The 14,217-nt window shown below is 48.5% G+C and overlaps 1 protein-coding gene across 1 annotated transcript in view; it reads right to left on the reverse strand.

The window, feature by feature from the left end:
• Positions 1-2,828: 2,828 nt before the first annotated feature.
• The window catches only part of LOC103602562 (chromosome unknown open reading frame, human C1orf228), a 36,821-nt gene continuing 25,432 nt past the window's right edge, over positions 2,829-14,217 (reverse strand). The window contains exons 8-14 of the mRNA XM_008586978.1: positions 13,601-13,611; positions 4,111-4,233; positions 3,968-4,040; positions 3,737-3,866; positions 3,568-3,645; positions 3,212-3,293; positions 2,829-3,136 (exon numbers count right to left, since the gene is read on the reverse strand). Coding sequence (XP_008585200.1) covers positions 3,018-3,136; positions 3,212-3,293; positions 3,568-3,645; positions 3,737-3,866; positions 3,968-4,040; positions 4,111-4,233; positions 13,601-13,611 — 616 coding nt within the window. The 3' untranslated portion in view covers positions 2,829-3,017. The remainder of the gene's footprint in view (positions 3,137-3,211; positions 3,294-3,567; positions 3,646-3,736; positions 3,867-3,967; positions 4,041-4,110; positions 4,234-13,600; positions 13,612-14,217) is intronic.

The following is a 14,217-nucleotide window of genomic DNA, read 5'->3' on the forward strand; positions in this document are numbered from 1 at the left end:
TGTGGCGCACTTGGGAGAGTGCGGCGCTGGGAGCGCAGCAGCGCTCCTGCCGTGGGTTCGGATCCTATATAGGGATGGCTGGTTCGCTCACTGGCTGAGTGAGGCACGGGAGCAACACCGAGGGTTGAGATCCCGTTGCCGGTCCCCGGTCCGGTACGGGGGCAGCACTGAGGGTTGCGATCCGTTGCCGGACACGGAAAAAGACAAAAAAAACAAACAAACATACACACACAAAAAAAAAACCAGTGGAACTTTATTTTTTATTTTTATTTATTTATTTATTTATTTATTTTTATTTATTTAATTTTTTTTGATCGGCCGCACAGCGCTCAGCCAGTGAGCGCACCAGCCATCCCTATATAGGATCCGAACCCACGGCGGGAGCGCTGCTGCGCTCCCAGCGCCGCACTCTCCCAAGTGCGCTCACTCGGGAGAATGCGGTGCTGATAACACCAAGGCCACGGGTTCAGATCCCATATAGGGATGGCTGGTTTGCTCACTGGGTGAGTGTGGTGCTGACAACACCAAGACAAGGGTTAAGATCCCCTTACCAGTCATCTTTTAAAAAAAAAAAAATATATATATATATATATATTTTTTTTTTTTTAAAAGATGACTGGTAAGGGGATCTTAACCCTTGTCTTGGTGTTGTCAGCACCACACTCACCCAGTGAGCAAACCAGCCATCCCTATATGGGATCTGAACCCGTGGCCTTGGTGTTATCAGCACCGCATTCTCCCGAGTGAGCGCACTTGGGAGAGTGCGGCGCTGGGAGCGCAGCAGCGCTCCCGCCGTGGGTTCGGATCCTATATAGGGATGGCTGGTGCGCTCACTGGCTGAGCGCTGTGCGGCCGATCAAAAAAAATTAAATAAATAAAAATAAATAAATAAATAAATAAATAAAAATAAAAAATAAAGTTCCACTGGTTTTTTTTTTGTGTGTGTATGTTTGTTTGTTTTTTTTGTCTTTTTCCGTGTCCGGCAACGGATCGCAACCCTCAGTGCTGCCCCCGTACCGGACCGGGGACCGGCAACGGGATTGCAACCCTCGGTGTTGCTCCCGTGCCTCGCTCAGCCAGTGAGCGGGAACCGGTCTGTATGTGGGATCCGAACCCTCGGGCGGGAGCGCCACCGCGCTTCCCAAGCGGCGCACTATCCAGTGCACCACCGGGCCGGCCCTGTATGTTTGTTTTTTTGTGGCTGGCCACAGTGATGGAAACCTGGACCTTGGTGTTATCAGCACCACACTCTTAACCAATTGAGTGAACCAGCCAGAAACAGTTCCATTGTTTTTATTAAACTATGATTAGACCAGTGGTTTCCAGATTTTTGGATTTTCCAATTATTAAAATTGCCAAAAAAATTCTCAGGTGCTATTTTTTACCATCATTTGTACAAAACAAAAGACATTTCAAGACTAAAAACAGTAAGAATGACTTGATCTGAATGTAAAGAACACTTCTTTAAAATAGGAGACCCATTAAGTTTTATGGAAAATGTAACTATATTTAACTTTTCTCTCCTTCCTAGGTCCAGAGAGAGGAAAGCTGAGGCTCAAGATCAGTTTGGGGAAAAGCTGGGATGCCTTAGACCAACAATATCAGGGCTGGTGATGCCCTCTTGTGGCAGCCTGGAGAATTACTGCCATTTGACTTCACTTCCTCTGACCTGGAGGGACAGTTCCCTCCCAGTACCTCAGCAATTCATTCAAGCATGCCAGGTGTTGTCTTAAGGGTTTGGTATACATATGAGTAAACAAACAAACAAAAAATCCCTACCCTAAGTGGAGCTTACAGTCAGGTGGACAGACAGACAATAAAAAGAGCCCTGCAAGGTTTTGAGCAGAATGATAGAATCTGAAGTTTAAAAAGACCACTCTGAGGGCCGGCCTTTGCCTCACTCGGAAGAGTGTGGTGCTGATAACACCAAGGCTATGAGTTTGGATCCTTATATGGGGATGGCCGGTTAGCTCACTCGGGAGAGTGCGGTGCTGATAACACTAAGGCCCCAGGTTCGGATCCCATATAGGGATGGCGGGTTAGCTCACTTGGGTGAGCGTGGTGCTGACAACACCGAGTCAAGGGTTAAGATCCCCTTACCAGTCATCTTTTAAAAAAAAAAAAAAAAAGACCACTCTGGGTGCTGTATTGAAAAGAGAACACCGGGGAGAACAGCAGAGTAACATAGAGATGATGGTAGCTCAGCCCATGATGTTAGCAATGGAGGTAGTGAGATATGCTTGGATTCTGGATATATTTGCAAGGTAGAGTCAACAGAATAGAAATGGATGTTAAAGAGAGACATCAAGGAGCATGCCACTATTTTGTGTTGAGTTACAGGAAGGATTAGTTGCCATCAGTTGATTGGGGAAGGTGGCACAGAAATAGGAGTTCAGTTTTAAACACAATGAGGTGGAAGTGCTTAGCTGGAAATAGAAATGGGGGAGTCATTGGCATACAAATGGTATTAAAGCTCTGAGAAGGGATGAGATCACTAGGGAGTAAAAGTAGAGAAGAGGCTTAAGGTCCTGTCCCACTCCAATTTGAAACAGGTTGGACCAAAGAGGAGAAATCAACAAAAGAGAATGAGAAGCAGCAGGAGAGGTAGAAGAAAAACTACGTGGGCATGGTGTGCTGGAGAAGGGAGTGCAGGGGCCAGCCGGGAGCTGCGGTGAGGCCCTCTATTCAGGCTATGCCCTTGAACCTTCCAGGTGTTGGTGACCCTTTCCTTGGGACCTGCTTTTTAACTTGGTGAGCAGAGGCACCCCAGCCTACCACCATATTTCTCTTTTGATCTACCTTCCCTGTCTGCACACACAAAGAACAGATAGATATCAAGACTGTTTATTGAACTCTTCCCAGCCAGCAGCTCTCCGTTTCTCCCATTGGCCTGAGGAACCCCCAGCATCCCACCCAGGACCAAGTGGAGGTACCCAGAGCTTGCTCCAGGCTCGCTTCTTCTGCCAGGCTTCTCTGTCACACAGCCTTGGCTTTCCTGGTCTGCCTTTGGGGCTGTGCTACTCCTTTGATTCCATGTCTTCCTTCTCCAAGTGTGTGATGTAGGCCAGCAGCCCCGGATCAACAGGGAAAGTGAAAGAGCTCATGCTGCTGTAGGTCCTGCCACAGAGCTGTAATGCTGCAGGCAGGAAAGGCCAGCATGAGTCTGGGGCTGGCTGCGCCTGCCCTCCAGGTCCCCTCACTCCCCACTCACTTCTGGTAACATTGACTTTGTTGGCTGCCAAGATGTCCGCCTGAATGCTATCTATTTTCATGTACAAGTCCTCAGCGTTGCTCTGAGGACAGGAGCAAGGGGAACCCGGCTGGGGTGCCAGGGCAGTCTGGACTTGGAGTTGGGCAGAGGGTGGTTGCGGCGGGGAGAGGAGGGGCCGATAGGAAAGGGAACGGGAATTCGGTACGTGGAGGAGCCCAAGCTAGGGCGGTCCCTCCTGCAGCTGCAGCTGGTGGCCGGGCCCATTCTGTGTGCGGGGTGTGCCACGGTAGGACGGTGTGGACGGGCACCATCCGTCCCAGCCAGCAGCTTGCGGCAGGCGGGGAGGGGACACTTACCAGGAAGAGCTGGTAGAGTTCCTCCCCCATGGACCGGCGCACGTGCTCCTCCACCACCGGGAACACCTGCACCAAGTACTGAGGGCGGGGAGGGGCGGGCCGGGGCGGTGTGACTGCCGGCGCCGCCCCGCGCCCTGCAACCCCAGCCCGGCGCCCGCCGCCCGCGCACCTCCAGCGTGAGGTTGGCCTGCCTCTGGCTGTTGCTGTGGTCCGTGTTGCCCATGGCGGCCATCAGGCTGTGCACCACGCGCAGGTGCAGCATCTCCTCGGCGATGCTCAAGTGGCTGCGCGCCAGGACCCTGGACCGGGCATTCAGGCTCCGGTGACGCCTGGGGACTCTCCCGCGCCCGCCCGAAGCTCCCGGGCTGGCTGCTGCCACCCACCACCCCCGCCGGCTTACCCGATGGCCTTGGCGGCCGCGGCCTGCTGCAAAAACATGGGCAGGTGGGCGGTGAGCTGCAGGGCCGAGGAGTCTGGGGGACAGAGCGGCCGTGAGGCAGGGCCCCCCTCCGCCCGGGCAGCCCCGGTTGAGCAGGTCCCTACCGTTGAGGATCTTGGACTGCAGTCTGGAGGTCTCCTCGACCGGCGGTGTCAGCAGTGCCACGAGACCCTTGAGCAGGGGCAGGCGCACGTCGTAGTTGACCAGGTCCTTCATTAGCTCGATGGCTGTGGAAGGGCAGAGATCCTGGGAAGCCTGACGCTCCACACCCGCCCGCGAAGCCGAGGGCCCATTTCTCTGAACTAGTATTCTGTGGAGCATGGTTCTAACATCTTTTCATTTTATACACATTTATTGAATTATTTTTCTATTTGGCATCTAAACTGCATTCATTAATACACTGTGAGGAAAGAATAAATGAATAAATTATCGTATTTTCTTTGCAGTGTAGATTTAGGTTCAGTTGCACTTGCAATAAGTAAGGAAGCCATACAGAACCTATCTAATGCTATTCATCCTCACTGAGCTTTCCAAGGTCATCATTTACTGCACTCCTGTTCCTTTCTTCTTACTATGCATAAGCTTAGGTTAGAGTCTGAATAAGGTGAGAAATAGATTCATTTTAAGACTTCAATGAAGTAGTTATAATGCTGTAACAGTTTACTTTAGATATGATGTTTGGGGATTGTAAGTGAGAAAAATATGGATGTCACACTACATGGAGAAAAATAGTCTAGAGCTGCTGACTAATCCAGTCTGTGAATATGTTTGTGTGTGTATTTTTTTTTTTTTTTGAGAATGTATATATGTTTGGGAGTGAATAATAAGGGCTGGGGGAAAGTTGTTGTGGCATCTACAGGGATGGTTATAGTGTTGCAGGCTTTTATTCTTCTCCCTTAGCCTTCTGTTAGGTGACGGGGACTTAATAGCATCGTACATGTGAAACTTAGAGGACACTTAGACCTCAATAAGCCTTGAATAATCAATATTGCACAAGGTGTTCTGGTTTCTGGTTTTTACCTCTCCAGTTTCTAGAATTTTGCCAGGAGGTAAATCAGAAATCTATATGTGTAACTATATCTGCATCTATATTTTATTTGCATCTATATCTAGTCTTTTCATTTGGGGAATTTTAAAGGAAGCAATGTGATTAGTTCAGATGACTCAAGCCACACTACGGAATTAGAACTATAAATATATATATATATATTTTTAAAAGATGACCGGTAAGGGGATCTTAACCCTTGACTTGGTGTTGTCAGCACCACGCTCAGCCAGTGAGTGAACCGGCCATCCCTATATGGGATCCGAACCCGGGGCCTTGGTGTTATCAGCACCGCACTCTCCCGAGTGAGCCACGGGCCGGCCCACTATCCAAGCTTTTACAACATTATTTAAATTGATCTTCACAACTCTATTAGGTCCATATATTATCCTCATTTTACAGAGTCACTGCTACTCTTAGAAAGAGTAGTTAGAAAGGCCTAATCACTATTCCAATTTCTCGTTAGATCTTTAGCAATTTTGTTGGTATCCAATTAGAACTAAAGTAATTATTATTTTTTTATTTTTATTTTTTTTTAAAGATGACCGGTAAGGGGATCTTAACCCTTGACTTGGTGTTGTCAGCACCACGCTCAGCCAGCGAGCTAACCGGCCATCCCTATATGGGATCCGAACCCGGGGCCTTGGTGTTATCAGCACCGCACTCTCCCGAGTGAGCCACGGGCCGGCCCTAAAGTAATTATTTTGCTATTTTTAGTGGATGGTTACTTCTTGTCCAGTTATCCAAGTTTCTTATTTTTTAGAATTTTAGTTTCCCCTCAAATCAAGAGGTATAGTGCCAATCTCAATGACGTTTTAAAGCCTTGGTACACAGATTTGCTGTAATTGCATACTTTTTTTTTTCTTTGGTTGTAGCTGCTCTCTAAATATTTAGAATTTACATAATCTTTCCCTGTCGGCACAAAGCCAGTTCTAAACAGGAGACCTCGCCTTTGCTGCCCTATGTACTTCCTCTTCCATCCTCCTCACGCTGCTTAACAAATCATACATTTCCAGCTTCACAGACCGAGAAGGGGCTTGAGGTCTGAACTGTCTCAATTTCTACAATTTTTTCTTCTTTTAGATATTTTAGTAGCTCCCAGGAGGGGGATTGATCCAAATTGCCTAGCCCCCCATGATCAGAAACATGTCTTCTTCACCTGCTATTGCTACTCATTCTTCTAGACTCAGCTCAGAAATTAGCTTTCAAGAAGCTGTCTCTGGCCTGTTCTCCCTCTGCCTCCACTCTTCAGTCAGGAGCAGATGTTCTGCCTCTCTGACCCCGTAGCACTGTTTCCTTGCTGGTATGCTGGTATCATCCAGTAGCAGTCTGTCTCTCTACTAGTATGTGAACCCCAGTGAACATCTGTAACACATCTCTGTTTATCTGAAGGCTCAAACCATTCCAGGCACACATGCATGCTCTATAAATGTTGTTGAAAAGAACTGACTGGATTCTGCATTCCCACAGGCTAATGACCACTTGAGTCATGGCAGCCTAGGACTGCGCTTGGCAACTGCAGCATCCTGGTGGTAGATGGTCCCAGAGGAGGCTCTGCACTGGCCACTGCAGCCCATTACCAGCTCTGAATCTTCTGCAGGCTGGAAAGCCAGAACCACTGCAGCTCTGTCCCTCCAGCCCCCACAGCCAAGTTTGAGAGAACTCTTTGAAGCCTAAACCTTATTTTTCCTGGCCAGCCCAGAACCGAGCAACACTCCATGAATGCTCACTTCATGTGAGCCAGGCACGACGGAAAGGTGGAGGGATGTGGTCTTTCCTCCACAGAGGGTGACACAAGGCACCTGGTGAAGTCACTGGTGAAAGGGACTGCATGGATCTATAGGGCACACAGATGGGTCTCCATAAGAGACTGCCTTAAGCTCTTGGAAACTTCACCTGCTTAACTCCAAACAAACTCATGCTGCCTGATAATGAACATGGGCTTATGATTCAGAACCTTGTCAGAAAGCTGTAATTGACAATTACCATCAGAGCAGTGGTCTGGGAAGGAAAGGCTGGGGAGAGAGTCAGCAGCCCCGCCCTATGTCCCTGTGTAGTGCACAGTGCATTCTCTCCTGCCCGGCTGCTGGGCAGAATTGGCTACAAACGCAGCCATAGGGAGAGGGAGTTGACTTCTTCAGTCCAGGCCTCAGAATGCCCTCCAGTGGGAAGGAGAGAACAGGTTTTGCTGGTGCATCAATCCAAGGAAAGGTCTGGAAAGGCTACGAATGGAGAGAACCAGCCCACCCCCCAAAACTGCCCTTGTGCCAGATCCTGGAGGCCTCATCCCCAGGCTCTAGAGCCATGGGGCACAGCACATGGCCCAGTTCTGAAGCCCACATGAAGCCTGTTCTGTCCCAGCCTTTTTTTTTTTTTTTTTAAGATGACCGGTAAGGGGATCTTAACCCTTGACTTGGTTTTGTCAGCACCACGCTCAGCAGTGAGTGAACCGGCCATCCCTATGTATAGGGATCCGAACCCATGGCCTTGGTGTTATCAGCACCACACTCTCCCGAGTGAGCCATGGGCCGGCCTTCTCAGCCTGTTTTTCCCAGTCACAGAAGCAAAGATTCACTCCCATGTGGAAGATCCTCAAGGACATCCTGAGCTACCCCTTCCAGTACTCATCAGCACTCTGGGGACAGACCTCCTGGGGCAGACCCTTTTCTCTAGGCACCTCCCTGATTCAGAAACAGCTGCTTCATTCAGAAATGCTTCCTCTGACCACCCAGCCACCACTTCTGGTCTGCCCCTTTCGACCAGGCCTTCCAGAGCAGCCCCTGCCCTCCCAGCGGCTCACCCCCTGCAGTCTCTGATTGCCCAGATGTGGTTCTGATTTGGAGTCACGGATCCAGCAACATCATGGGGGGGAAGGAACCAGCCCTGGGTAGGTACAAAGCACACCGAGCCTCCCTGCCATCCCCAAACACTCTTATCTGGACAAAATTGCAGCCTGAGATATCTCAGGCTACTTGGCAGCCATAGCCTGTGTGGACTGGTGCCTGAAACCCCCAAGTCTTTCTCACTTGTTCCCCTGCTTTTTGGTTATGAAAACCTTTCTTCCCTCTTCTTGAGTGCAGCTCATATTTTGGATGTGAGTGGTTTGGTTCCTCCCGGTATCCAACTGCTCTCAAGCTTGGCTTTATCAGCTGCACTGCGTCTCTCATTAGTAGCTGGGCTCTTTCCAGGCACAAGCTGGTTGTACCTTAGTGCCAGGACACCCTGGGAAAATGTCTGCCTGTGCCTAAGAGAGCTCTTCCTGCGACAAGAAATGACTTGGTGGACATTCAGGTAGAAATGAATGGATGGAAATATTTTTATAAAATTTCCCTGACCACAAATAGCATTTTTTTTTGCCCAGATAGGACCAAGTACTCCAGGATACAGGTATCTAGTTCTGCCTACTCACTTTACACTAAATGTTTGATCTCTCATTAATTATGTATCTGCAACACCTGGAGCTCCTTGGAAAAATGAAGATTTATTCACTGAATCATTTTCGATTGAGTTTTAAAATTCACAGTTGTCACCGTTTACATCCAAAGCTAAAGCGCCAGACCCTGCCCAAATATCCCCACAAGAACCACAGCAGTTACAACTCCTCATACACTGTGCTAGTTACTGAGCATAGCAGATTCATTCAGAAAGCAAGGGGCAACAAGAGACAACCATCTTTGGCAGTTCTTCCTGAAGCCTGTGGTGCTGATGACACCCAACTGTTCCAAATGTAAACAGTCACTGATCTATTCATTGATTAATTCATTTATCTAACAAAATACTTATTGAGCATCTTTTCTGTGCCAGGCCCCTGTGTTAGGACTATGAGGAAGATTAAAATATAATCCCTCCCCTTAAGGATATCACAGTCTCGTGGGGGTGGGAGGGTGGTTCCAACAAGGAGACCGACATTTATGATGTAGTATTATAAGAGCCATGGAGGACAGGCAGGTGGATAGGGTTAAGGGGGTGGGGATAGAGAATCAGGGAAAGGCTTGGGGAAGGTGACACATGAGTAGACAAAGCCATGGGGAAAGGGAAGGGTTGGAATGTAGAATGTGGCAAGGTGCCATATTGGATACTGCCATGTCACATTTGCAGCCAGGTGAGTAAGGGAGGTTTGGATGGGACATAGGGTGTTGGGTCATGAGTGAGAGAGCTAAGCCTGTGGAGTTAGGACAGCCCCGGCTTCTGAAGGACTTTCTTTTTTTTTTTTTTCTTTTTGTTTTTTTTACTGACCGGTAACGGGATCGCAACCCTCGGTGTAGCCTTTTTTTTTTTTTTTCCTTTTTGTCTTTTTTACTGACCGGTAACGGGATCGCAACCCTCGGTGTGCGAACCGGCCATCCCTATATAGGATCTGAACCTGTGGCCTTGGTGTTATCAGGACCGCAGTCTCCCGAGTGAGCCATGGGCCAGCCCAAACTTGTTTTTTTTTTTTTCCTTTTTGTCTTTTTTACTGACCGGTAACGGGATCGCAACCCTCGGTGTGCGAACCGGCCATCCCTATATAGGATCTGAACCTGTGGCCTTGGTGTTATCAGGACCGCAGTCTCCCGAGTGAGCCATGGGCCAGCCCAAACTTGTTTTTTTTTTTTTCCTTTTTGTCTTTTTTACTGACCGGTAACGGGATCGCAACCCTCGGTGTGCGAACCGGCCATCCCTATATAGGATCTGAACCTGTGGCCTTGGTGTTATCAGGACCGCAGTCTCCCGAGTGAGCCATGGGCCAGCCCAAACTTGTTTTTTTTTTTTTCCTTTTTGTCTTTTTTACTGACCGGTAACGGGATCGCAACCCTCGGTGTCACGCCCGCACCGCGCTCAGCCAGTGAGCGGGAACCGGTCTCCACATGGGATCCGAACCCTCGGCGGGAGCGCCGCCACACTCCCAAGCAGCGCACTCTCCAGTGCGCCACCGGGCCGGCCCTCTGAAGGACTTTCCATGTGCAAACCACCCTATACAGCAGGCATCTTCTCATCCTTCATTTCAGAGAAAACTAAGACTCAAAAAGGTGGAGTAGGAGTTCTGGTCAAGATGGTGGAATAGACGATCCCCGGCATCACTTTTCCCCACAAATCAACCAATTTACAACTATAAAAAAGCAACGACAGCCAAGCTGGGGTCACTAGAGGTCAGGGGAAGAGGAGAGACCTACGGAATGCATGAAGGCAGGAAAAGCCACGATGAGAGAAAGAAAAAACTGCTTGGACTGTTTTGAGCCCTGGCCGCATCCTGGAGCTGCTGAGTGCTCAGAGAAGGAGCTGGCAAAAGCTGCAGCTGTGCCCTTTGTATGAAGTTGCTTGGAGGCGGCAGGGCAGCAAGACCACAAATACGGTTCCCGTGGACTCACACAGGAGTGGGGAGCCACAACAACTGAAGAAAAGGAGCCACCTAGAGGCTGGTAAGTCATTGCAAGGGACTGGTGCATGGCCCTTCCCATGGGAAGTGTTTGCAGCACAGGCGGTGGGGGAGACAGGCCTGCGGGGGAACACTGGGGCACAGCAAGGACAGCCGATCTGCACCCCAATCAGCACAGGACCACTCAGAGGAGCCTTGTCAGGAATATAGAGTTGCATGGAGTGCAGTTTGATGAAAAGACTCAGGTCCAGACCAGAGTTTCAGATCTCTCTAGAGCCGGAAGTACCTGTAAAGTCAACCATTAAAACCTGAGCTGCATGGGGCTGGCCTGGTGGCGCACTCGGTAGAGTGTGGCACTTGGGAGTGAAGCGGCGCTCCCGCCGAGGGTTCGGATCCCACATAGAGACTGGTCCGCTCACTGGTTGAGCGTGGTGCGGGCGTGACACCGAGGGTTGCGATCCCATTGCCGGTCACGAAAAAAGACAAAAAGGAAAAAAAAAACAAAAAAAAAACCTGAGCTGCACACAAAGCCTTCCCTAGGGAATCGACAGCAAAGCAGCAATTTAGCTCAACTGCACAGCTCAAGTACTGGTCCCCACAGGAAGTTCCCCCATTTTAGAAGTAAGCAAAGGACAACACATTAGTTCCAGCACAGAGTTTAAGTAGTGGGAACAGCAAATAATCCAACACAGAACTGAAAGAAAAGACAAAGCACCTGCAACCAGAGACAAAGTTTCATATTAACCAGTAAAGGTTTCATTTCACAAAAGAACACCTATAACACATAGAGGGACCAGAAGTCCCCTGGGCTACCAAGACAGAAAGGGGGTAAGGCCAAGGGCCTCAGCAATGCCCCCTGACACCCGCAACCAATGCCGAAGGTGGGGGATGAGGGACTCGGCCATGCCCCCCCGACATGTGCAGCCAGCCCAGCAGCAATCACCAAGATGTCGCAGGAAGTGCCCCGGGCTCTCCCAAGTAGGGGCAGTGGGAGTCCTTGGGCCTCAGCCATGCCCTCCCTCCCCTCTCAAGTGCAACCAGCCCAGCAACGACCACCAAGCCGCAGCAAGAAGGGCCCCAGTTCCCGAGCTGGGACAGTGTGGGGCGAGGGCTTTTCCACACCCCCCTGACATCTGCACCCAGCCCAGCAATGATCAAGCCACCTCTGGAAGCTCCTCAGTCTTCCCTGTGGGAATGAGGGAGGTGCCACAGGCTTCAATCCCACCTCCTCCCTCCTTCTTCCATCCCATTTCCTTCCCTTTTTTCCTCTCCCTCTCCCTCCCAACTGCTCTGCAACAACATCCTAGAATGTAAAAAATAATATTAATAAAATTTCATATTCTTTAAAAATTTTTTTATGACTTTCATAGAAATTTAAGTGATTAAAAATAAAGTATATATTATGCGAAAACAAAAACAACAAAAACAAAAAGGTGGAGTAGCTTGCCCAAGATCAAACAGCTAATAAGAATGACTGAGGCTGGCCGGTTAGCTCATTTGGTTAGAGTGTGATGTTGTAACACCAAGGTCAAGGTTCAGATTCCTGTATTGGCCAGCTACCAAAAAAAAAAAAAAAAAGAACGACTGACTCCAAAGCCCATATTCTTCACCAGTACCTGCTCTCTTCTGTCTCCACTCTGTGGTGGACTAGGAAAACAGACTGTGTGTGGGCACCATCCCAGGGAGATGGAGATTGGGTTAGAGGCCAGTGCAGGTGGGAAATAGGAAGACCTGAATTACAGCAGTGGAGACAGAATGGAGAAGAGGAAACAGGTCTGAATACTGAAGAGCTAGGATTGACCAGTCTTGTTAGAAGTTGGTCAAAGGTGGGAAGCAGGAAGAGATTTCTATTCTGGGTGGCTGGGTATTTTTCACTGAGATCGGGACCTTGGAGAAGGAAAGCTTTGGAGCTGGAATATCAGGAGTCCAATTCTGAACAAAGCTGGTGACATCCAAGGGGAGATGTTCAGAAGGCAAATGGAAACATGGGTCTGGAGCTCAGGAGAGTGGTCTGAGCTGAAGAGAGGTCACTCAACCACTCTGTCCTTCCTCCATGAAATGGGACTAATAGTGCCCACATCATCAGCTTGTTGTGGGGATTAAATGAGTAAAGAGCAAGAGCAATACCTATATAGTAAATACTTCATAAAGGTTTTCTATCATTATAGGATGATAAAATTATAAGCCCATGGGAGCGGATGAGGTACCACAGACAGCAAAGAAAGAGAAGAGAAAAGCACCTGGGGTTGAATGCTGAGAGAGAAAACAAAAAACAAAAAAACACCTCAGGGAGGAACAGGAATGTGTAGAAGACTGAGAAGACAGGGCCAGCTGTGGCTCACCTGGGAGAGCGTGGTGCTGACAACACCAAGTCAGGGGTTAAGATCCCCTTACTGGTTATATTAAAAAAAAAAAAAAAAAAAAGACTGAGAAGCCATTTCCAGCAAGATCAGAGGAAGCCAGGAGAGTATGGGTTCTGGGAAGGAAGAGATGAAAATATTCAAGGAGGAGGGTGTGATCAGGAGGGTTTGAGCGCTTGAGAGTTCGTGCCCAATGAAGCTGAGAAGCAGCTCAGCGGGACCCATCCTCATTCATGTGACAGCTCATGATTGAGCACGTGCTAGGTACAGGGCTAGTGCTGACCGAACAGTGGTGAACAAGACGCAAGGTGCTTGCCACTCACACTCCATGGAAACTTTAGTGTAAGAGAAAAAAATTCATTCCTCCAATCCAAAGAGGAACTGTAGAATTCACAGCCTGTCAACACCAGAAGAAACCTCGATGATCAGAAGAAATCTGTCTGATGACCTCATTGAATAAGAAACCAAGAACAAATGACCTGCCCAGGGAATCACAGTGAATAGGGTACAGAGCTGTAGCAGCAGAGTTAGTATTCCTTTGGCAGAAGGAACCTTAGAAATGGGGACTGTGGCTATTCCATGCCACCATTTCCAAGGCATTCACAGCACTGATGAGATTTGTTTTACAATTTGCTCCCACAGCCTTGGAAAACCAGTGCCCCAGTTCTTTCTCTGTACTTCCAGACAAGGCTGCCACCTACTGGCCACATCTGAGATGTCGCTTCCCCACACGGGTTTGCTTCCTTTTCCAGAAGGGCGCTAGTATAAATGTGTGTGGCATGTTGCACCATTTAAGGAAGAGACCAGTGTCAGGCATCTTCCTGACAAATTACATTCTGTCTGTCTCTCTTTTTTGGCAGTTGGCCGGTTGGGGGATCCGAACCCTTGACCTTGCTGTTATCAGCAGGTCGCTTTAACCAACTGAGCTAACTGGCCAGCTCTGACATTGTCTCTGATTCCTGTACATTCTGCTACCTGTTTTACCACATCCTGTTCTAAGCCCAACGTTGAAACATTAAAAATATATTTTAGGCACTATTTTTTTTCCTAAAAGCCATGCAACAAAATAATTAATGTTATGTGCTATGATGGTATATATATATATATATTGCTGGATCAAGAATTACTATGGGTATCTTTCATTGTTATCTGCTCTTCCAGGTAAGTTTCAATTGGGCCAACCAGCCCATTAGCTGGTGCTTTGAAGTAACCCTGAGACCTGAGTCAAGCACCACTTTCCCCAAAGGGGGGACAGTATCAGGCAAGGACGGGACACAGATGTTTTGAGGGCCAGGCAAATGGAGAAATTAGAAAAAAGTTTTTCTCCACAATTTTCTACTCAAACCTCCCCTAGAAGACTGTATTATAAAACTTTATAAATGCTGAATAGTTTCACAGTTGAAGTGCTCATATAATTTGGGGGGAAGTAATGCATCTTTTTTTTTTTTTT

The sequence above is a fragment of the Galeopterus variegatus genome, unplaced genomic scaffold (assembly GCF_000696425.1).
Source record: "Galeopterus variegatus unplaced genomic scaffold, G_variegatus-3.0.2 Scaffold4196, whole genome shotgun sequence".
NCBI lineage: Eukaryota > Metazoa > Chordata > Mammalia > Dermoptera > Cynocephalidae > Galeopterus > Galeopterus variegatus.